Genomic DNA, 25,234 nt, shown 5'->3' on the forward strand with positions numbered 1-25,234 from the left:
TGGTAAATATCTATACAGACACACTACAAACCAAAGCAGACAAAGATGTAACTAATAGCAACCGCTGCCATAGATACTCTTTCAAGATCAGGACTAACAGGACAACTGTAATGATGGCTACCTTCAGATTTGACTATACTAGAAGGACTCTGCTAATCAAACATATGGGCACTCATCAGTTATATTCATCATCAGGATAGGACAAAATATAATACTCTAGTAAAACTTAGCAAGACAATTATGGCCAACTTGAATCTACCAAAGACCAAGGTACCAAAAATAGGAGACTTGTACCCTGAAAATTGCCCACTGAGATCAGGTCTGCTGAATTATATGTGTAGCAACACGTATGCGTGGGTATGTAGATATATATATTCTACTGTCTGATAAATATACAATTTTATAGTTATCTGAGTTGAGGAAAGATGTGTGTACATAAAGTTTAACCAAAAACAAAGTACCACACCGGCCCATTTCACTGCTGGTCCAGAGGAAGGCGAAAAACCCTTGTAAGGCATAGTGTATTTAGCCCCAAAAAGGGAAAATTCCTTCCTGACCCCAAAATGGCGATCAGAAAAAATCCCTGGATTTATCAGCATTTGGCCTTATTTAGTAATTGAGATATCTGCTCATTACATGTCAACCCATTATATAACTTACAAAAACCCTAATTCTAATTTTTTACTTGAAAATAGCAAAATAAAGGCTTTTACTCTTACCAACACACATTGGGGAATGATCTCGTGAATGCGCATAAAATCATATTTCATGCGGTGTAACAAATCAATAGTGTTAACTTTACCCACGTCGTTCCCACCCAAGTGACAAATAAGAATGTCTGGCATAGGAAACTTCCGCATCAAAGAAGTAACCCTACCAAAAAACATATTCCAAATCATCCCTCTAATACTGAACCAATAGATCATGAAGTTATTTCTAGATAACCCAAGGTTTTCCCCATAGTCACTATTAGTAGCTTTCCTACGAGCCCAATACACATAAGAATGTCCCACAATCCATACAATCTTCCTGGGTCTGAGATCCAGATCTTGTTCCATTCTTCAACAGATGACACACGCAACTATGGAGCTGATGAAAAAGTCTCTTTCTGGGATTCAGGCCTTAGTTGAACTATTTCACCCAAAACAGCGGATCCAGTAAGAAATCCTTCTGTAAAGATAGACTCAGGATAGCCTCAGACTCCCTCTGGATGGATGACTTCCGGATGGACTCCGGTCAGGCTGTCTTATCCTCCTCAGGATAGATGTCTGGCAAGTTGTTTCTGAAAGAATAAAAAGACATGTGCGAGCATCAGGTTTTTCCCAAAAATCCAATAAGTCATTTTATTTTTCCTAGTAGTTGTAATACTAATAGGATTCATACTCTCCACCATGAACTTCAACACACACTTAGCGGATCTTTCTATGACCCTAACGGATCTCTCGCAATACCCCGTTCGCATGACGTCGTGTCGCTGTACCCGTGCGAGTATGTGACTCCATACATGGCAGAGAGGATAAATTCCCAATGAATTTTTTACACCATAATGAATTCCCATTTCTCCATTCTTTGATTACAAGTCATACTCTCATTCCATCATACCTTCCACAATCATACCAAACCCTAAATAGTGATGTATTTAAAGACCTTAGGTGGCCCTAGTGCAATATCTCACTACCCCTTCTTACTATACCACTACATGAAATGGCATGACACAGATCACTAGGCCTGGACAAGGCTGGACATGTGTATAGACAACAAACTAACATGACTGTTCCATATACCTCCTTTCCCCCATTTGAGCATACATTAAATTTATTTTAATGTCTGATCAGAGTTAGTAAGCTATCTGGCAGGGTTACAGTACAGTGGAACAGTGGCCAGCACAGTCTCCCTGTAGTAAGGTTGGGTCCCCTTTTAGATTTAAAGCTGCAGACATACACAGAACATTTATAGTGTCCTTTTCCACATAGTGCGCTTTAAGGTACTATACCTATGGTTGTCCCCGAGACACACTTCTATAGGTACATATACAAAAGACAGCACTACAGAGACTAGGCTAAGGCCTCCTTACTAAACAGACACTGAACTACAGATCAAGCAGAACTGAAATTAAAAATCTTGTCAGGGGTAAAGCTTCTAAACAGTACACTATAAAACAGTGTATTTTCCTCTGGAGTCTTCAGAACAGTGAAAAGCCCATAAAATAATTGTCATATTAATATCAAATGATTCTGCAGTTTGTCAAAAAGCTCAAGCAAACTAAAATATTTTCTCCAAGGCCCTGCCTCCATCTATGCGCCTCCGTCCCCTTCCCAGCAACATGTACCAATCTGGAACATTGATGTGCTGATAAAAAGCGGACAGAAGTGGACAGACGGAAACAAGACCCAAGGATGGAAAAATGTTCTCATTTTCCCATGCTGAGTGTAAGGACTTTGGGCTTACAAAAAATCATATATTCTTTACTAAAAACATGAGTGACTTAGAGTCAGAGCCTAAACAGCTCTCTGCTAATATATATATCATTAATTACATACACACAAAGATGTTGTGTTACCCGGAGAGGAGATATTAATTTAAAGGAGATGGATTTATTAACAGGAAGAGGGGTTATTAAGGTCAAAACCCCACTATTGGAAAATAATTCCCATAATCTAAAGGGTGACATGAAATAAACAGCAAGTGTGACCCAGAACTACACATGCGATCTTAATTGACCTAAAACTGTATACCTGTCCTGACTATTTAATATGTCCTCAATGTTTTCCATAAATTTTTCCCAAATGAATATGGATTTCACAGTTTCACAATATCCACTAAAATATAAGTACAGACAATATACAATGCATCATTATTTTTCAAGAGTTGCATGACATTTAGAAATATTGAAGTTACAATAACTGTGCTTTATCAGAGTGGTTTAGAGGAGGAGCAGTTCTCTTATCAACCTCTAGATGGCGAAGAGGCTGAGAAAATTTCTTCCGCTGGTTGACCAGGCCAGGGAAGAATTAAATCAGACACAGCTTAGTTAGGACAGCAAGTAACACTTCAACAATGAGTTGCAAACATCATTAAATGCCTTTTTCTGCTGCGATTGATATAAAAATACAGCCTACCAACTATGATACAATATTCAAGAAGGATTTTATCTATGGAGAACTATTGAGTAAATTATTTGAATCTATATGCTTCAAAGTTACAAGCTATATAAATTCCGTTCAAATATGAACATTATTCTATCAAACTTATGGCAAACTACCATGCCATGGGGAAATGATTTAACTCTACTCACTTGTATAAGTCTGGGTGACAAATGCCATTACTCAATTAATCCACTTTAGACCAAGAGAATTGGGTTGTACTAAAAACTCAATTCACTTTACACTATGAAACTAAGGTAACACGGTGACGTAGCAGCCAGTGCTCTCGCCTTGCAATGTTACCCAAATCTCTGACTGGTCAACATCTGCATGGAGTCTGCATGTTCTCCTCATGTCTGCATGGGTTTCCCCCATGCACTCAGTTTCCTCACCAAAAAAAACCACAGACAAATCAACCAGCTTCCTTCCAAATTGGCCCCAAACTATGATATATGATTTTACTATGCTACCTATGAAAAAATATCAGAACCCCTTTTGGACATGTATAAAAACTCCAAAAATCTATTCTGCACTATGGGAAACTTCATTCACATACATATGGACCTGGGTGACAGTTGGTATCAATTAATTAATCTAGTTTAATTTAAGGACACTAAGTTTCAGGAAAAAAATCATTCCTTTTTTTAAAACTTCCTATACTAGACGTGTGGATTTATTTACAGACTGCCACGTGTGTAATGAACAACACAGTAGCAGGTATATTAAAGAAAGATAGGGACAAAAGAAATATATATAAATTATTCACTGTTCCAAATACTCCAATAATCCAACACATAGGATTCCTTTCTACTCCTATATACGTATATAAGGACAGTACGGTGTATATATCTTTTGTGGGTAGCTCTCTCCGTGCCTGCGTGGGTCTCCTCCGGGCACTCCGGTTTCCTCCCACAAAAAATATATATATATATATTACATGTATACGTGTATACAGCTATATTGCATTATTCAGAAAGACTTTTACATACATTTTTTTTTTTTTTTTTTTTTTTTTTTTTTTTTAGTGAGGAATTACAAAGTAGTACGTTACTTCCTCTTTCTACTTGCTGGTGGTGGAGGTTTCTCAGAGGAAAAAAACCCACATTTAAAAAATGACATTTTTAACCCTTTCTCTTTTCAGACTCCGCCACTATCAAAAATACATCCGTATATATGCAGAAATACTTGATATTTCTCCACATCTACGGACATATATGTTTCTTAATTAATCTAATGTTTTAATGTTAGACCTTATTAGATTAAAAAGCAATACTTTTTACTTCCTCACCACACAGATGTTGGCGGGCGCAGATTAGATCCCTTAAAAATGACGTGTGCTAATTTTTAACCCTTTCAAACTTAAAGGAGAATTCTAACTACGGGCCCTGGTGTAGATTTTACATCAGCCCCCCCCCCCCCCAAGAACTCTATACAGGGCAATTGATACAGCGTGCCAAAACTTACCAAAGACATTTAGAGTGTCAGGGGTGCAAGGAGGGGATTGGGACACACTGGCAACAGTGTGTTAAAGACTACTATTGTTCAGGATCAATTTAGAAAACTAATACGGTGATAGAGGGTGGACCCTTCGGGGCCCTTGTGGACCAAAGGCATGGGTACGGTCAGTCCTTCTGTACCCCTCCCCCCTATTGTTATGTCCCTGCAGTTATCACCTCTCTATCATACATATCACATACATGCACTCAATACAATCTCCCAATTTACACACATATGTGTCAGGTTGTACACAATACATATATGAATACATTATGATACATATTATTGCATACTTAGATCCTAATTTACAGGAAACTGATTACATTATTATATTTCTGAGATGTTTCTTTTTATAGAAAAGCTTATTTTACATGACCCATGGATAATTCAGATAATTTTAATGATCGGTCATCACAAAAACCCAGTACAAACAGACCTTTTCCAAAGGTGGCGTCTGAAACCAGTTTGTACGTACATAGAATTTATACTGGCGATTTCAGTAAATGACCGCTCTTATCCGAATCCCATGTGTGTTCTTAATATTAATTTTACTAACCTTCTCTCAGAAATACAGTAAGAATCTTATAGCAATTTATATCATCGCTGGCGCACCCTATAGACAGACAACAGACATACATAAAACACACATTATTATTCAACTGTCCTGTAATAATAATGTGGGGCAAATTCTAACCAATTCTTTGTTTACATTACTGTATTAGTAGAGAAATATATTATTGAAGTCTAGGGATTCTTATATATATTATTCAAGTCTAGGGATTCTCTTTAAACCCAATCTATTATTTAGTAAGGAACACAATACAGTGGAGCCAAATCACTCTATATAATGATTTGGACTTGAAGTTCCACACAAATACCAACAAATTATCTTATACTTCTATGCAACAGATAAGATAAGCAGACGACCAGACAAACATATATTAGAAATCACAAAGTATTTGAACCCACATAATCAATATACTATGGCGACTATCTAAACCCTTATTCTTAATTCCTTACCAAAAGGAACTCTTTCTTTCCTGAAGAAATTACTACTGAGTTGATCAGACCCAAATAGACAAATTAGATTTTCCCAAAAAATCTAACACCCAATTCATTCAGACTTTTACCTAAAAAGTCCGAAAATTTAGACTTACCAAAAGTCAACCTATTAAACTATTACCTGTTACCTATTACCTGATTACCTGATTACCTGTCCCTCTGTTTTTTTTTTTTTTTCAATTAAGGTCTATATATTGAAAAACTATACCTTTAAAAAATTTTGACCCCAGGTCTCAATACTATTCAATACCCTGAGTTGCCTGCATCAACACCCACGACAATTCATATAAGTAAAAAAAACAGCCTTCAAGACAAAGACCTAATTAATACTTACATGAATTGGAGTAGTGGGGCGTTCGATGAATCCCAGGACGAGATCCCCCAGCTGAAAGGAAGTGGTCACTTCACAGACTCACTGGACCTTCAGGAATGACCTAGGAATAATACTGAGATAATACTTTGTGATATCTTTGCCAGTACTGGCATTGAATCTGGTCAGTCACAAGAAGACACACACACACACGTTGTGACTGATAGACAGATTGAAAATGTATTGCCCTTGATCATTATTTATGCACAATTTTGTACATCTTGCACAGCCGCAGTAGACATAGAAATTCCAACAATATTTACATAATACATGATTTAAATAATACAGATGAGGACTTTCCTAGCATAACATATGACATCTCTGCAGGTGTCAAAGTGGCACAATAAAAGTTTCCTGTAGGACAAAGATAGAACAGAATTGGGGAAGTGAGAATGCAGTGTAGCATGACAGGTTCAGTCTTCAAGATCTGGCTAAACTAAAAGCTTGCTACAATATATATATGGATCCTAAGATGGCTGCTGAGAAGACAAAATGGATGCTGACAGTGTATATACTTATGCATAAAATTCCTTACATCCTCTGCTCTGCAGACTCTCTGGTGTACAGCGCTGTCGGCTCTCCTCTGCTCCGCGGACTCTCTGGTGTACAGCGCTGTCGGCTCTCCTCTGCTCTGCGGACTCTCTGGTGTACAGCTCTGTCGGCTCTCCTCTGCTCTGCGGACTCTCTGGTGTACAGTGCTGGCAGCTCTCCTCTGCGGACTCTCTGGTGTACAGTGCTGTCGACTCTCCTCTGCTCTGCGGACTCTCTGGTGTACAGTGCTGGCGGCTCTTCTCTGCTCTGCGGACTCTCTGGTGTACAGTGCTGGCAGCTCTCCTCTGCTCTGCGGACTCTCTGGTGTACAGTGCTGGTGGCTCTTCTCTGCTCTGCAGACTCTCTGGTGTACAGTGCTGGCGGCTCTCCTCTGCTCTGCGGACTCTCTGGTGTACAGTGCTGGCGGCTCTTCTCTGCTCTGCGGACTCTCTGGTGTACAGTGCTGGCAGCTCTCCTCTGCTCTGCGGACTCTCTGGTGTACAGTGCTGGCGGCTCTCCTCTGCTCTGCGGACTCTCTGGTGTGCAGTGCTGGTGGCTCTCCTCTGCTCTGCAGACTCTCTGGTGTACAGTGCTGGCGGCTCTCCTCTGCTCTGCAGACTCTCTGGTGTACAGTGCTGGCGGCTCTCCTCTGCTCCGCAGACTCTCTGGTGTACAGTGCTGGTGGCTCTCCTCTGGTCTGCGGACTCTCTGGTGTACAGTGCTGGCGGCTCTCCTCCGCTCCTCTGACTCTCTGGTGTGCAGTGCTGGTGGCTCTCCTCCGCTCCGCGGACTCACTGGTGTATAGTGCTGGCCGATCTCCTCTGCTCTGCGGATTCTCTGGTGTACAGTGCTGGCGGCTCTCCTCTGCTCTGCGGACTCTCTGGTGTACAGTGCTGGCAGCTCTCCTCTGCTCTGCAGACTCTCTGTTGTACAGTGCTGGTGGCTCTCCTCTGCTCCGTGGACTCTCTGGTGTGCAGTAGTGTTGGGCGAACAGTGTTCGCCACTGTTCGGGTTCTGCAGAACATCACCCTATTCGGGTCTGGCCTGATGGTGCTCGGCCAAACCATTCGGCCGCATGTCCGAACTAAGAGCGCATGGCCGAACGTTCCCCGAACGTTCGGCTAGCGCTGTGATTGGCCGAACGGGTCACGTGGTTCGGACCCGAACGCGCTCTGATTGGCCGAACGGTCACGTGGTTCGGGTAAATAAATACCCGAACCACGTCATATCTCCGCCATTTCTCTGTGGGTTTAGCTTTGGGTAGGCAGGCAGGGTAGTTCGCTCTCCAGCCACGCTAGCCAGGGTCCCCCCCAGTCATTGTGTGTCGCTGCTGGGAACAGTAGTACACCGCTCGCTCAGCCACACTATATATAGCATTGTTTACTGCCACTGTGTACCTCGCTCAGCCACACTATATATAGCATTGTTTACTGCCACTCTGTGTACACGGCTCAGCCAGACTATATAGCATTGTGTGTACTGCCACTCTGTGTACACCGCTCAGCCAGACTATATAGCATTGTTTACTGCCACTCTGTGTACACCGCTCAGCTAGACTATATAGCATTGTTTACTGCCACTCTGTGTACACCGCTCAGCCAGACTATAGAGCATTGTGTGTACTGCCACTCTGTGTACACCGCTCAGCCAGACTATATAGCATTGTGTGTACTGCCACTCTGTGTACACCGCTCAGCCAGACTATATAGCATTGTGTGTACTGCCACTCTGTGTACACCGCTCAGCCAGACTATATAGCATTGTGTGTACTGCCACTCTGTGTACACCGCTCAGCCAGACTATATAGCATTGTGTGTTCTGCCACTCTGTGTACACCGCTCAGCCAGACTAAATAGCATTGTGTGTACTGCCACTCTGTGTACACCACTCAGCCAGACTATATAGCATTGTTTACTGCCACTCTGTGTCTGCTGGGAACAGTAGTACACCGCTCACCCACCACTGTATAGCATTGTGCTCTGTGTCGCTGCTGGCAATAGTGGTACACCGCTCACCCACCACTGTATAGCATTTCTGTACTGCCACTGTACTGCTGCCAGTCAGCGTGTACTTTAAGGATAAGTGAAATGAGGAAGATATCCGGTGAAAGAGGGAGGGGCAAGGGAAGAGGTGTTTCCCCTGACGGTTCACGTACAGGCCACAGGGGAGCACCCAAGAAAACCCACTCAATACCGCCCATGTTGTCCAGGACAACAACCCTCACAGATCCAAAAGAACAGGACCAGATAATTACTTGGATGACCTCTCAAGCGTCCAGCAGTGGGTTAAGCAGCACCAGCACATCACGCACGAGGTCCGAGTCCTCAGCCAGTTACAAGGAGCCAGTGGGCACAAAGCTGACACAACCGGCAGCGACACCACGCACACAACTGCCAGATAACCAGTCCTATGAATTACCTCAGGACACAATGGGGTATTCGCAGGAGCTATTCCCAGCCCAACAAACTTCCACCTATGAAAGGTCAATGGAGGAACAGCCAGAAATGTTGTGCCCGGATTCACAACCATTAACTGTGGGAAATGCACCGCGCACTGAAATGCAAGGCGAGTCCGAGGAGGACTCGGAAACCCAAATCCCAGAGCAAGTTGGGCAGGAGGGGTTGCAATTGCAGGAGGTCGGCCGAGAAGCTCTGGAAGACGACGTTGGAGTGAGCTGCGCAGAGGTTGTTCTGGGGAGCTCTACTCCACGGCGGCGGCCCCCCACAATGACATATGACGAGTTTCAGGAGATGGAAGAGGAGGGTATGGACAATGTGGAAATAGACCCAGATTTTGTTTGTGAAGGAGAACATCGCCGTCGTAGCAGCAGCACAGATGAGTCTGTTGAAGAACCCACTGCTGCACGAGTTCGCCTTGTGCCACAAGGTAGGCGGCGCGCAATTTCAGGCACCACAAGCGTGGAAGTTCAAGTGAGAGGCAAAAGAGGAGGAAACAGAAATCGCCAGCAAGGCAGGTGCTCCAAAGTCTGGGCTTTCTTTGAAGACTGCACTGAGGATGTTACCATGGCGATTTGCAAGGTGTGCAAGACCCGCCTGAGCAGGGGGAAAAGTATAACCAACCTCTCCACCACCAGCATGAGCCGCCACATGCTATCCAAACATCCCACTCTGTGGGCAAACGCGGCAGGACAGGGTACCAGCAACACTGCCTCCCTTGGGTTCACCAGACTCACTACCAGACCCGCCTCAGCAGTAGTGTTGGGCGAACATCTAGATGTTCGGGTTCGGGCCGAACAGGCCGAACATGGCCGCGATGTTCGGGTGTTCGACCCGAACTCCGAACATAATGGAAGTCAATGGGGACCCGAACTTTTGTGGTTTGTAAAGCCTCCTTACATGCTACATACCCCAAATTTACAGGGTATGTGCACCTTGGGAGTGGGTACAAGAGGGAAATTTTTTTTAGCAAAAAGAGCTTATAGTTTTTGAGAAAATCGATTTTAAAGTTTCAAAGGGAAAACTGTCTTTTAAATGCGGGAAATGTCTGTTTTCTTTGCACAGGTAACATGTTTTTTGTCGGCATGCAGTCATAAATGTAATACATATAAGAGGTTCCAGGAAAAGGGACCGGTAACGCTAACCCAGCAGCAGCACACGTGATGGAACAGGAGGAGGCGCAGGAGGAGAAGGCCACGCTTTGTGAGACACAACAACCCAGGCCTTGCATGAGGGCAAGAAGCGTGCGGATAGCATGCTTTGTACCGCCATGCAGTCATAAATGTAATAAAGATAAGTGGTTCAATAAACAGGGACCACGCGGCAACGCTAACCCAGCAGCAGCACACGTGATGGAACAGGAGGAGGCGCAGGAGGAGAAGGCCACGCTTTGTGAGACACAACAACCCAGGCCTTGCATGAGGGCAAGAAGCGTGCGGATAGCATGCTTTGTACCGCCATGCAGTCATAAATGTAATAAAGATAAGTGGTTCAATAAACAGGGACCACGCGGCAACGCTAACCCAGCAGCAGCACACGTGATGAAACAGGAGGAGGCGCAGGAGGAGAAGGCCACGCTTTGTGAGACACAACAACCCAGGCCTTGCATGAGGGCAAGAAGCGTGCGGATAGCATGCTTTGTACCGCCATGCAGTCATAAATGTAATAAAGATAAGTGGTTCAATAAACAGGGACCACGCGGCAACGCTAACCCAGCAGCAGCAGACGTGATGGAACAGGAGAAGGCGCAGGAGGAGAAGGCCACGCTTTGTGAGACACAACAACCCAGGCCTTGCATGAGGGCAAGAAGCGTGCGGATAGCATGCTTTGTACCGCCATGCAGTCATAAATGTAATAAAGATAAGTGGTTCAATAAACAGGGACCACGCGGCAACGCTAACCCAGCAGCAGCAGACGTGATGGAACAGGAGCAGGCGCAGGAGGAGAAGGTCACGGTTTTTGAGACACAACAACCCAGGCCTTGCATGAGGACAAAAAGCGTGCGGATATAGCAGCAATGCTTTTTGCCGCCATGCAGTCATAAATGTAATACAGATGAGAGGTTCAATAAACAGGGACCGGAAACGCTACACCATCCCAGATGTTCATTGGTCATGTTACTTGGTTGGGGTCCTGGAGTGTTGCGTAGTCATTTCCAATCCAGGATTGATTCATTTTAATTTGAGTCAGACGGTCTGCATTTTCTGTAGAGAGGCGGATACGCCGATCTGTGACGATGCCTCCGGCAGCACTGAAACAGCGTTCCGACATAACGCTGGCTGCCGGGCAAGCCAGCACCTCTATTGCGTACATTGCCAGTTCGTGCCAGGTGTCTAGCTTCGTTACCCAATAGTTGAAGGGTGCAGATGGATTGTTCGACACAGCTACGTCATCTGACATGTAGTCCTTGACCATCTTCTCCAGGCGATCGGTGTTGGAGGTGGATCTGCACGCTTGCTGTTCAGTGGGCTGCTGCTGCATGGGTGTCAGAAAATGTTCCCACTCCAAGGACACTGCCGATACCGTTCCCTTTTGGGTACTAGCTGCGGCTTGCGTTGTTTGCTGCCCTCCTGGTCGTCCTGGGTTTGCGGAAGTCAGTCTGTCTGCGTACAACTGGCTAGAGGAGGGGGAGGATGTCAATCTCCTCTCTAAAGTCTCCACAAGGGCCTGCTGGTATTCTTCCATTTTGACCTGTCTGACTCTTTCTTCAAGCAGTTTTGGAACATTGTGTTTGTACCGTTGATCCAGAAGGGTATAAACCCAGTAATTGGTGTTGTCCAGAATGCGCACAATGCGTGGGTCACGTTCAATGCAGTCTAGCATGAATTGAGCCATGTGTGCCAGAGTCCTACCAGAATCCTCATCATCCTCTTGTGAGCGTTGTGATAGTTGTTGTGATGCATCATAGTCGTCACCTTCCTCCTGGTCTGCTTCTGCTGACCATTCGCGTTGAATTGTGGAAGTCCAACGTGCACCGCTCTGGCCCTCGTCAGTGGTGGCATGAAATTCCTGCTCCAACTCCAGCTGTTCCTCCTCCTCTTCTTCGTCATAGCTGCTGGGGCCAGCGTTCCCTGAGGCGGATGGCCTGATGTTGGTACCATCACGCTGATCGTTTTCTCCTTCAGATTCCCCCAGTTGCATCATGACAGCTGTTTCCTTGATTTTTAACATCGACCTCTTCAGTAAACACAGCAGTGGTATGGTAATGCTGACTGAAGAGTTGTCACTGCTCACAAGCAACGTGGATTGCTCAAAATTTTGGAGGACTTGGCAGAGGTCCAACATGTTGGCCCAATCGGATCCACAGAAGCTTGGCAGCTGTCCGGATGCGCCTCGGTACTGCGCCGTCATGTACTGGACCACTGCACTCTTCTGCTCACAAAAGCGTGCTAGCATGTGCAGCGTAGAATTCCAGCGCGTAGGGACATCACACAGCAAGCGATGGTGGGGGAGATTGAAGCGCTCCTGCATCTTGGCGAGTGCCCCCGAAGCAGTACTGGAATTTCTACAATGTTTGGCCACTCGACGCACCTTCAACAGAAGATCGGCCACGCCTGGGTATGTCCTCAGGAACCGCTGAACTACTAGGTTCATCACGTGCGCCAGGCAAGGGATGTGTGTCAGCTTAGCCAACCTTAAAGCGCGAATGAGATTACTCCCATTATCACACACAACCATGCCCGGTTTCAGGTCCAGCGGTGCCAGCCACAAATCCGTCTGTTCCTTTATTCCCCTCCAAATTTCCTCCCCTGTGTGCTGCTTATCCCCAAGGCAGATCAGCTTCAGCAACGCTTGCTGACGCATGCCAACAGCTTTGCTGCACTGCTTCCACGATCCTACTGCTGCTGGGTTAGCGTTTCCGGATGAGGTACAGCTTTGAGATGCGTTGGAGGAGAAGGAGTCAGAGAGGTAGGTGCTGCTGTTGTTATCCAGTGGGAGGGACGGCGGTGCAGCTGTTTGCGGCGTGGGCAACACCCGCGCCGTAGCAGGTGAGGAATCGCTGCCAGGCTCCACAAGGTTCACCCAGTGCGCGGTAAGGGAGATGTATCGACCCTGGCCGAACGCACTCGTCCAGGTGTCAGTGGTGAGGTGAACCTTGCAGGCAACGGCATTCTTCAAGCTTCGGGTTATTTTGCTGACCACGTGCTCATGCAACTCAGGCACTGCAGAGCGCGCAAAGTGGTAGCGGCTGGGAACCACGTAACGTGGGATGGCCACTGACATCATGCCCTTGAAGCTGTTTGTCTCCACCACTCGATATGGCAGCATTTCGCAGGCCAGAAGCTTGGCTATGCTGGCTGTTACTGCCACGGCCCGGGGGTCATTTGCTGGCAATTTCCTCTTGTGCTCAAACATCTCCGACACAGACAACTGAACCGTAGCGCTGCACACGGAAGGGCTGTTGGTTGTTGTGTTTGATGAACACTGGGAGACCTCAAGAGCACTACTCCGGAAAGTGACAGTGTCAGCGTCGTCTGATGTTTGTGAATGTTGTGAACCACGCAATGGCTGGGCTACTGCTGCTGCTGAGGCGGGTCTGGTGGTGAGTCTGGTGAACCCAAGGGAGGCAGTGTTGCTGGTACCCTGACCTGCCGCGTTTGCCCACAGAGTGGGATGTTTGGATAGCATGTGGCGGCTCATGCTGGTGGTGGAGAGGTTGTTAATACTTTTCCCCCTGCTCAGGCGAGTCTTGCACACCTTGCAAATCGCCATGGTAACATCCTCAGTGCAGTCTTCAAAGAAAGCCCAGACTTTGGAGCACCTGCCTCCTTGCTGGCGATTTCTGTTTCCTCCTCTTTTGCCTCTCACTCTAACTTCCACGCTTGTGGTGCCTGAAATTGCGCGCCGCCTACCTTGTGGCACAAGGCGAACTCGTGCAGCAGTGGGTTCTTCAACAGACTCATCTGTGCTGCTGCTACGACGGCGATGTTCTCGTTCACAAATAAAATCTGGGTCTCTGTCCACATTGTCCATACCCTCCTCTTCCATCTCCTCAAACTCGTCATATGTCATTGTGGGGGGCCGCCGCCGTGGAGTAGAGCTCCCCAGAACAACCTCTGCGCAGCTCACTCCAACGTCGTCTTCCAGATCTTGTCGGCCGACCTCCTGCAATTGCAACCCCTCCTGCCCAACTTGCTCTGGGATTTGGGTTTCCGAGTCCTCCTCGGACTCGCCTTGTATTTCAGTGCGCGGTGCATTTCCCACAGTTAATGGTTGTGAATCCGGGCACAACATTTCTGGCTGTTCCTCCATTGACCTTTCATAGGTGGAAGTTTGTTGGGCTGGGAATAGCTCCTGCGAATACCCCATTGTGTCCTGAGGTAATTCATAGGACTGGTTATCTGGCAGTTGTGTGCGTGGTGTCGCTGCCGGTTGTGTCAGCTTTGTGCCCACTGGCTCCTTGTAACTGGCTGAGGACTCGGACCTCGTGTGTGATGTGCTGGTGCTGCTTAACCCACTGCTGGACGCTTGAGAGGTCATCCAAGTAATTATCTGGTCCTGTTCTTTTGGATTTGTGAGGGTTGTTGTCCTGGACAACATGGGCGGTATTGAGTGGGTTTTCTTGGGTGCTCCCCTGTGGCCTGTACGTGAACCGTCAGGGGAAACACCTCTTCCCTTGCCCCTTCCTCTTTCACCGGATTTCTTCCTCATTTCACTTATCCTTACAGTACACGCTGACTGGCAGCAGTACAGTGGCAGTACAGAAATGCTATACAGTACCACTATTCCCAGCAGCAACACAGAGCACAATGCTATACAGTGGCGGGTGAGCGGTGTACTACTGTTCCCAGGCCCAGCAGACACAGAGTGGAAGTAAACACAATGCTATATAGTCTGGCTGAGCGGTGTACACAGAGTGGCAGTACACACAATGCTATATAGTCTGGCTAAGCCGTGTACACAGAGTGTCAGAAAACACAATGCTATATATAGCGTGGCTGAGCGAGGTGCACAGTGGCAGTACACACAATGCTATATTAGTCAGGCTAAGCCATGTACACAGAGTGTCAGAAAGCACAATGCTATATATAGCGTGGCTGAGCGAGGTGCACAGTGGCAGTACACACAATGCTATATAGTCAGGCTAAGCCGTGTACACAGAGTGTCAGAAAACACAATGCTATATATAGCGTGGCTGAGCGAGGTGCACAGTGGCAGTACACACAATGCTTTATAGTCAGGCTGAGCCGTGTACACAGAGTGTCAGTAAACAATGGTATATAGTCTGGCTGAGCGGTGTACACAGAGTGTCAGTAAACAACGGTATATAGTCTGGCTGAGCGGTGTACACAGAGTGGCAGTAAACACAATGCTATATATAGCGTGGCTGAGCGAGGTGCACAGTGGCAGTACACACAATGCTATATATAGCGTGGCTGAGCGAGGTGCACCGTGGCAGTACACACAATGCTATATATAGCGTGGCTGAGCGAGGTGCACAGTGGCAGTACACACAATGCTATATTAGTCAGGCTAAGCCGTGTACACAGAGTGTCAGAAAACACAATGCTATATATAGCGTGGCTGAGCGAGGTGCACAGTGGCAGTACACACAATGCTATATATAGCGTGGCTGAGCGAGGTGCACCGTGGCAGTACACACAATGCTATATATAGCGTGGCTGAGCGAGGTGCACAGTGGCAGTACACACAATGCTATATTAGTCAGGCTAAGCCGTGTACACAGAGTGTCAGAAAACACAATGCTATATATATAGCGTGGCTGAGCGAGGTGCACAGTGGCAGTACACACAATGCTATATATAGCGTGGCTGAGCGAGGTGCACAGTGGCAGTACACACAATGCTATATATAGCGTGGCTGAGCGAGGTGCACAGTGGCAGTACACACAATGCTATATATAGCGTGGCTGAGCGAGGTGCACAGTGGCAGTACACACAATGCTATATTAGTCAGGCTAAGCCGTGTACACAGAGTGTCAGAAAACACAATGCTATATATATAGCGTGGCTGAGCGAGGTGCACAGTGGCAGTACACACAATGCTATATATAGCGTGGCTGAGCGAGGTGCACAGTGGCAGTACACACAATGCTATATATAGCGTGGCTGAGCGAGGTGCACAGTGGCAGTACACACAATGCTATATTAGTCAGGCTAAGCCGTGTACACAGAGTGTCAGAAAACACAATGCTATATATATAGCGTGGCTGAGCGAGGTACACAGTGGCAGTAAACAATGCTATATATAGTGTGGCTGAGCGAGCGGTGTACTACTGTTCCCAGCAGCGACACACAATGACTGGGGGGGACCCTAGCTAGCGTGGCTGGAGAGCGAACTACCCTGCCTGCCTACCCAAAGCTAAACCCACAGACAAATGGCGGAGATATGACGTGGTTCGGGTATTTATTTACCCGAACCACGTGACCGTTCGGCCAATCAGAGCGCGTTCGGGCCCGAACCACGTGACCCGTTCGGCCAATCACAGCGCTAGCCGAACGTTCGGGGAACGTTCGGCCATGCGCTCTTAGTTCGGCCATGTGGCCGAACGGTTTGGCCGAGCACCGTCAGGTGTTCGGCCGAACTCGAACATCACCCGAACAGGGTGATGTTCTGCAGAACCCGAACAGTGGCGAACACTGTTCGCCCAACACTACTCAGCAGCAGCAGCAGTAGCCCAGCCATTGCGTGGTTCACAACATTCACAAACATCAGACGACGCTGACACTGTCACTTTCCGGAGTAGTGCTCTTGAGGTCTCCCAGTGTTCATCAAACACAACAACCAACAGCCCTTCCGTGTGCAGCGCTACGGTTCAGTTGTCTGTGTCAGAGATGTTTGAGCGCAAGAGGAAATTGCCAGCAAATGACCCCCGGGCCGTGGCAGTAACAGCCAGCATAGCCAAGCTTCTGGCCTGCGAAATGCTGCCATATCGAGTGGTGGAGACAAACAGCTTCAAGGGCATGATGTCAGTGGCCATCCCACGTTACGTGGTTCCCAGCCGCTACCACTTTGCGCGCTCTGCAGTGCCTGAGTTGCATGAGCACGTGGTCAGCAAAATAACCCGAAGCTTGAAGAATGCCGTTGCCTGCAAGGTTCACCTCACCACTGACACCTGGACGAGTGCGTTCGGCCAGGGTCGATACATCTCCCTTACCGCGCACTGGGTGAACCTTGTGGAGCCTGGCAGCGATTCCTCACCTGCTACGGCGCGGGTGTTGCCCACGCCGCAAACAGCTGCACCGCCGTCCCTCCGACTGGATAACAACAGCAGCACCTACCTCTCTGACTCCTTCTTCTCCAACGCATCTCAAAGCTGTACCTCATCCGGAAACGCTAACCCAGCACCAGCAGCAGTAGGATCGTGGAAGCAGTGCAGCACAGCTGTTGGCATGCGTCAGCAAGCGTTGCTGAAGCTGATCTGCCTTGGGGATAAGCAGCACACAGGGGAGGAAATTTGGAGGGGAATAAAGGAACAGACGGATTTGTGGCTGGCACCGCTGGACCTGAAACCGGGCATGGTTGTGTGTGATAATGGGAGTAATCTCATTCGCGCTTTAAGGTTGGCTAAGCTGACACACATCCCTTGCCTGGCGCACGTGATGAACCTAGTAGTTCAGTGGTTCCTGAGGACATACCCAGGCGTGGCCGATCTTCTGTTGAAGGTGCGTCGAGTGGCCAAACATTGTAGAAATTCCAGTACTGCTTCGGGGGCACTCGCCAAGATGCAGGAGCGCTTCAATCTCCCCCACCATCGCTTGCTGTGTGATTTCCCTACGTGCTGGAATTCTACGCTGCACATGCTAGCCCGCTTTTGTGAGCAGAAGAGTGCAGTGGTCCAGTACATGACGGCGCAGTACCGAGGCGCATCCGGACAGCTGCCAAGCTTCTGTGGATCCGATTGGGCCAACATGTTGGACCTCTGCCAAGTCCTCCAAAATTTTGAGCAATCCACGTTGCTTGTGAGCAGTGACAACTCTTCAGTCAGCAATACCATACCACTGCTGTGTTTACTGAAGAGGTCAATGTTGAAAATCAAGGAAACAGCTGTCATGATGCAACTGGGGGAATCTGAAGGAGAAAACGATCAGCGTGATGGTACCAACATCAGGCCATCCACCTCAGGAAACGCTGGCCCCAGCAGCTATGACGAAGAAGAGGAGGAGGAACAGCTGGAGTTGGAGCAGGAATTTCATGCCACCACTGACGAGGGCCAGAGCGGTGCACGTTGGACTTCCACAATTCAGCGCGAATGGTCAGCAGAAGCAGACCAGGAGGAAGGTGACGACTATGATGCATCACAACAACTATCACAACGCTCACAAGAGGATGATGAGGATTCTGGTAAGACTCTGGCACACATGGCTCAATTCATGCTAGACTGCATTGAACGCGACCCACGCATTGTGCGCATTCTGGACAACACCAATAACTGGGTTTATACCCTTCTGGATCCACGGTACAAACACAATGTTCCAAAACTGCTTGAAGAAAGAGTCAGACAGGTCAAAATGGAAGAATACCAGCAGGCCCTTGTGGAGACTTTAGAGAGGAGATTGACATCCTCCCCCTCCTCTAGCCAGTTGTACGCCGACAGACTGACTTCCGCAAACCCAGGACGACCAGGAGGGCAGCAAACAACGCAAGCCGCAGCTAGTGCCCAAAAGGGAATGGTATCGGCAGTGTCCTTGGAGTGGGAACATTTTCTGACACCCATGCAGCAGCAGCCCACTGAACAGCAAGCGTGCAGATCCACCTCCAACACCGATCGCCTGGAGAAGATGGTCAAGGACTACATGTCAGATGACGTAGCTGTGTCGAACAATCCATCTGCACCCTTCAACTATTGGGTATCGAAGCTAGACACCTGGCACGAACTGGCAATGTACGCAATAGAGGTGCTGGCTTGCCCAGCAGCCAGCGTTATGTCGGAACGCTGTTTCAGTGCTGCCGGAGGCATCGTCACAGATCGGCGTATCCGCCTCTCCACAGAAAATGCAGACCGTCTGACTCAAATTAAAATGAATCAATCCTGGATTGGAAACGACTACGCAACACTCCAGGACCCCAACCAAGTAACATGACCAATGAACATCTGGGATGGTTTAGCGTTTCCGGTCCCTGTTTATTGAACCTCTCATCTGTATTACATTTATGACTGCATGGCGGCAAAAAGCATTGCTGCTATATCCGCACGCTTTTTGTCCTCATGCAAGGCCTGGGTTGTTGTGTCTCAAAAAGCATGGCCTTCTCCTCCTGCGCCTGCTCCTGTTCCATCACGTGTGCTGCTGCTGGGTTAGCGTTGCCGGTCCCTGTTTATGGAACCTCTTATCTTTATTACATTTATGACTGCATGGCGGTACAAAGCATGCTATCCGCACGCTTCTTGTCCTCATGCAAGGCCTGGGTTGTTGTGTCTCACAAAGCGTGGCCTTCTCCTCCTGCGCCTCCTCCTGTTCCATCACGTGTGCTGCTGCTGCTGCTGCTGGGTTAGCGTTGCCGGTCCCTGTTTATGGAACCTCTCATCTGTATTACATTTATGACTGCATGGCGGCAAAAAGCATTGCTGCTATATCCGCACGCTTTTTGTCCTCATGCAAGGCCTGGGTTGTTGTGTCTCAAAAAGCATGGCCTTCTCCTCCTGCGCCTGCTCCTGTTCCATCACGTCTGCTGCTGCTGGGTTAGCGTTGCCGCGTGGTCCCTGTTTATTGAACCACTTATCTTTATTACATTTATGACTGCATGGCGGTACAAAGCATGCTATCCGCACGCTTCTTGTCCTCATGCAAGGCCTGGGTTGTTGTGTCTCACAAAGCGTGGCCTTCTCCTCCTGCGCCTCCTCCTGTTCCATCACGTCTGCTGCTGCTGGGTTAGCGTTGCCGTGTGGTCCCTGTTTATTGAACCACTTATCTTTATTACATTTATGACTGCATGGCGGTACAAAGCATGCTATCCGCACGCTTCTTGTCCTCATGCAAGGCCTGGGTTGTTGTGTCTCAAAGCGTGGCCTTCTCCTCCTGCGCCTCCTCCTGTTCCATCACGTGTGCTGCTGCTGCTGCTGCTGCTGGGTTAGCGTTGCCGGTCCCTGTTTATGGAACCTCTTATCTTTATTACATTTATGACTGCATGGCGGTACAAAGCATGCTATCCGCACGCTTCTTGTCCTCATGCAAGGCCTGGGTTGTTGTGTCTCACAAAGCGTGGCCTTCTCCTCCTGCGCCTCCTCCTGTTCCATCACGTCTGCTGCTGCTGGGTTAGCGTTGCCGCGTGGTCCCTGTTTATTGAACCACTTATCTTTATTACATTTATGACTGCATGGCGGTACAAAGCATGCTATCCGCACGCTTCTTGTCCTCATGCAAGGCCTGGGTTGTTGTGTCTCAAAGCGTGGCCTTCTCCTCCTGTTCCTCCTCCTGTTCCATCACGTGTGCTGCTGCTGCTGCTGCTGGGTTAGCGTTGCCGGTCCCTGTTTATGGAACCTCTTATCTTTATTACATTTATGACTGCATGGCGGTACAAAGCATGCTATCCGCACGCTTCTTGTCCTCATGCAAGGCCTGGGTTGTTGTGTCTCACAAAGCGTGGCCTTCTCCTCCTGCGCCTCCTCCTGTTCCATCACGTGTGCTGCTGCTGGGTTAGCGTTGCCGCGTGGTCCCTGTTTATTGAACCACTTATCTTTATTACATTTATGACTGCATGGCGGTACAAAGCATGCTATCCGCACGCTTCTTGTCCTCATGCAAGGCCTGGGTTGTTGTGTCTCAAAAAGCATGGCCTTCTCCCCCTGCGCCTCCTCCTGTTCCATCACGTGTGCTGCTGCTGGTGCTGGGTTAGCGTTACCGGTCCCTTTTCCTGGAACCTCTCATCTGTATTACATTTATGACTGCATGGCGAAAAAAAGCATGTTACCTGTGCAAAGAAACATGACATTTTCCACATTTAAAAGACAGTTTTTCCTTTGGAACTTTACAATCAATTTTCTCAAAAACTATAAGCTCTTTTTCAAATATTTTTTTTCCTCTTGTACCCACTCCCAAGGTGCACATACACTGCTAATTTGGGGTATGTAGCATGTAAGGAAGCTTTACAAAGCACGAAAGTTCGGGTCCCCATTGACTTCCATTATGTTCGGAGTTCGGCGCGAACACCCGAACATCGCGGCGATGTTTGGCGAACGTTCGCGAACCCGAACATCTAGGTGTTCGCCCAACACTAGTGTGCAGTGCTGGCGGCTCTCCTCTGCTCTGCGGACTCTCTGGTGTACAGCGCTGTCGGCTCTCCTCTGCTCTGCGGACTCTCTGGTGTACAGTGCTGGCGGCTCTTCTCTGCTCTGCAGACTCTCTGGTGTGCAGTGCTGGCGGCTCTCCTCTGTTCCGCAGACTCTCTGGTGTGCAGTGCTGGCGGCTCTCCTCTGCTCTGCAGACTCTCTGGTGTACAGTGCTGGCGGCTCTCCTCTGCTCTGCGGACTCTCTGGTGTACAGTGCTGGCGGCTCTCCTCTGCTCCGCAGACTCTCTGGTGTACAGTGCTGGCGGCTCTCCTCTGCTCTGCGGACTCTCTGGTGTACAGTGCTGGCGGCTCTTCTCTGCTCAGCAGACTCTCTGGTGTGCAGTGCTGGCGGCTCTCCTCTGCTCCGCGGACTCTCTGGTGTACAGTGCTGGCGGCTCTCCTCTGCTCTGCGGACTCTCTGGTGTACAGTGCTGGCGGCTCTCCTCTGCTCTGCGGACTCTCTGGTGTACAGTGCTGGCGGCTCTCCTCTGCTCTGCGGACTCTCTGGTGTACAGTGCTGGTGGCTCTCCTCTGCTCCGCGGACTCTCTGGTGTACAGTGCTGGCGGCTCTCCTCTGCTCTGCAGACTCTCTGGTGTACAGTGCTGGCGGCTCTCCTCTGCTCTGCGGACTCTCTGGTGTACAGTGCTGGCGGCTCTCCTCTGCTCTGCGGACTCTCTGGTGTACAGTGCTGGCAGCTCTCCTCTGCTCTGCGGACTCTCTGGTGTGCAGTGCTGGCGGCTCTCCTCTGCTCTGCGGACTCACTGGTGTACAGCGCTGTCGGCTCTCCTCTGCTCTGCGGACTCTCTGGTGTACAGTGCTGGCGGCTCTCCTCCGCTCCTCGGACTCACTGGTGTACAGTGCTGGCGGCTCTTCTCTGCTCTGCAGACTCTCTGGTGTACAGTGCTGGCGGCTCTTCTCTGCTCTGCAGACTCTCTGGTGTACAGCGCTGTCGGCTCTCCTCTGCTCTGCGGACTCTCTGGTGTACAGTGCTGGCGGCTCTCCTCTGCTCTGCGGACTCTCTGGTGTGCAGTGCTGGCGGCTCTCCTCTGCTCTGCGGACTCTCTGGTGTACAGTGCTGGCGGCTCTCCTCTGCTCCGCGGACTCTCTGGTGTACAGTGCTGGCCGCTCTCCTCTGCTGCACGGACTCTCTGGTGTACAGTGCTGGTGGCTCTCCTCCGCTCCGCGGACTCTCTGGTGTGCAGTGCTGGCGGCTCTCCTCCGCTCCTCGGACTCTCTGGTGTACAGTGCTGGCGGCTCTCCTCTGCTCCGCGGACTCTCTGGCGTACAGTGCTGGAAGCTCTCCTCTGCTCTGCGGACTCTCTGGTGTACAGTGCTGGCGGCTCTCCTCTGCTCTGCAGACTCTCTGGTGTGCAGTGCTGGCGGCTCTCCTCTGCTCCGCGGACTCTGTGATGTGCAGTGCTGGCGGCTCTCCTCTGCTCTGCGGACTCTCTGGTGTACAGTGCTGGCGGCTCTCCTCTGCTCTGCGGACTTTCTGGTGTGCAGTGCTGGCGGCTCTCCTCTGCTCTGCGGACTCTCTGGTGTACAGCGCTGTCGGCTCTCCTCTGCTCTGCAGACTCTCTGGTGTATAGTGCTGGCGGCTCTTCTCTGCTCTGCAGACTCTCTGGTGTGCAGTGCTGTCGGCTCTCCTGTGCTTTGCGGACTCTCTGGTGTACAGTGCTGTCGGCTCTCCTCTGCTCTGCGGACTCTCTGGTGTACAGCGCTGTCGGCTCTCCTCTGCTTTGCGGACTCTCTGGTGTACAGTGCTGTCGGCTCTCCTCTGCTCTGCGGACTCTCTGGTGTACAGTGCTGGCCGCTCTCCTCTGCTGCACGGACTCTCTGGTGTACAGTGCTGGCGGCTCTCCTCTGCTCTGCAGACTCTCTGGTGTACAGTGCTGGCGGCTCTCCTCTGCTCTGCGGACTCTCTGGTGTACAGTGCTGGTGGCTCTCCTCTGCTGCACGGACTCTCTGGTGTGCAGTGCTGGTGGCTCTCCTCCGCTCCGCGGACTCACTGGTGTATAGTGCTGGCCGATCTCCTCTGCTCTGCGGACTCACTGGTGTGCAGTGCTGGCGGCTCTCCTCTGCTCTGCGGACTCTCTGGTGTGCAGTGCTGTCGGCTCTCCTCTGCTCTGCGGACTCTCTGGTGTAAAGTGCTGTCGGCTCTCCTCTGCTCCGTGGACTCTCTGGTGTGCAGTGCTGGTGGCTCTCCTCCGCTCCGCGGACTCTCTGGTGTGCAGTGCTGGTGGCTCTCCTCCGCTCCGCGGACTCTCTGGTGTACAGTGCTGTCGGCTCTCCTCTGCTCTTGTTCATCACAGGCAAAGAAAAACGTGGGCACCAGTAAAATGCACACCTCTGTGTTTCATGATGCAGTGCAGCAAACCTTCCAACAGATTTGACAGCAAAAAGGCAATACTTCCCCCCATCCAGGTGCACCCGCATAGAGAACCCTCGGTCAACAATTGTTTCACATCAAAGATGCATCATCAAGGACCCTTCAGATCTTGGCATAGGAGCTCCACGCCAGCAAGACAGCGCTTCCCTTTTAAAGAACTTCCGGGTGCGCTCACATGATCCCGTCGGCCAATCAGATTCTCCTGTACGCATGACGCGGCCGCATGCGTACAAAAATACGCATGCGACATATAGGGGTTAGCTGCCTCCCACGGCTGAACGTCGCATGCCATGCGTCCATTCATCCGCGTGGGATACATTATGCTGCCAATCCCTAGCAAACGGGGCGGATCAAGACCAAGTTGCGCCTGGGGCAAGGTCAGGTTTTGGCGCCTAAACTGCCATTCATTTTGCCGCCTTTTTAAGAATTCAACAAACTGTGCCTGAGGCAAGATACCCGCTTGCCCGTCCCCCCCCCCCCCCCCCCCCTAGATCCGTCCCTGCTAGCAAAATACTTGTTGCTCTTTGTACAGGGTTACTGACCAGCCAGGGGGAGCAATGGCCAGGCGGCCTGTGCATCCAACCTGGATGAATACTCTAGATAGGAGACACGGTAACTCATACATGTAAGTAATTACCAAAACCATTCGCGAAAAGTGAGGAAAGGTCACCAAGTGTAATGAAATAAGAAAGACAACGCCACAGATTCAGCCCATGAAGGAAATATATCAAGGAGATCCATATTAGGATTAGCTCGACTATTCGCTTTACCCTCCCACTTAAATAACCCCTCCCATACATAAACCCTCCCTCAAATATTCAGCAAATCTATAGATACATATCTAGTATTTACATAAGGAGCAGAAAAGCCTACGTCATCTTATGTCTACCTTTCAAGGAACACAGCAAGGTCATTTTTATCATTGAAACCTAACGGACCCATGACCTCGGTTTTAGAGATTAGATAAGCTTCTCGCTGCAACAATATTTTCTCACGGTCCCCTCCCCGTTTGGGATTCTGGACATGCACCAAGCCTACCATCCTCAGTAGTGAAGGGTTGCTGGCGTGCGCCGCACTAAAATGCTCGACCAGCCTAGGTACTCCTCCTTCACCTTTTCTTATAGACCTGATGTGTTCCACAAGTCTTTCACGCCTAGGACGCGTGGTTTCACCGATATAATATCGAAGACAGGGACAGAAGAGCAAATACACCACAAATGCGGTTCTACATTAGAGTTGGGCCGAACGGTTCGCCGGCGAACGTGGTTCGCGCGAACGTAGGTGGTTCGCGTGCGGGTACCGCACGCGAACCTTTTGCGGAAGAAGTTCGGTTCGCCCCATAATGCACTGAGGGTCAACTTTGACCCTCTACATCACAGTCAGCAGGCCCAGTGTAGCCAATTAGGCTACACTAGCCCCTGGAGCCCCACCCCCCCTTATATAAGGCAGGCAGCGGCGGCCATTACGGCCACTCGTGTGCCTGCATTAGTGAGAGTAGGGCGAGCTGCTGCAGTCTCTCATATAGGGAAAGATTAGTTAGGCTTAACTTCTTCCTG

General features: G+C 49.3%; 1 protein-coding gene across 1 annotated transcript; it reads right to left on the reverse strand.

Moving 5' to 3' along the window:
- Nucleotides 1–1,236: 1,236 nt before the first annotated feature.
- LOC137521508 (serine/arginine repetitive matrix protein 1-like) lies at nt 1,237–23,596 on the reverse strand. The gene is made up of 3 exons (XM_068240855.1): nt 21,329–23,596; nt 6,608–7,617; nt 1,237–1,282 (listed from the first exon to the last, which is right to left on the reverse strand). Exons 1-3 carry the CDS (start codon nt 23,594–23,596, stop codon nt 1,237–1,239), a joined length of 3,324 nt encoding a protein of 1,107 aa, XP_068096956.1.
- Between the last annotated feature and the right edge of the window lie 1,638 nt (nt 23,597–25,234).

Source organism: Hyperolius riggenbachi, chromosome 6, assembly GCF_040937935.1.
Source record: "Hyperolius riggenbachi isolate aHypRig1 chromosome 6, aHypRig1.pri, whole genome shotgun sequence".
In the NCBI taxonomy this organism is placed as follows: Eukaryota; Metazoa; Chordata; class Amphibia; order Anura; family Hyperoliidae; genus Hyperolius; species Hyperolius riggenbachi.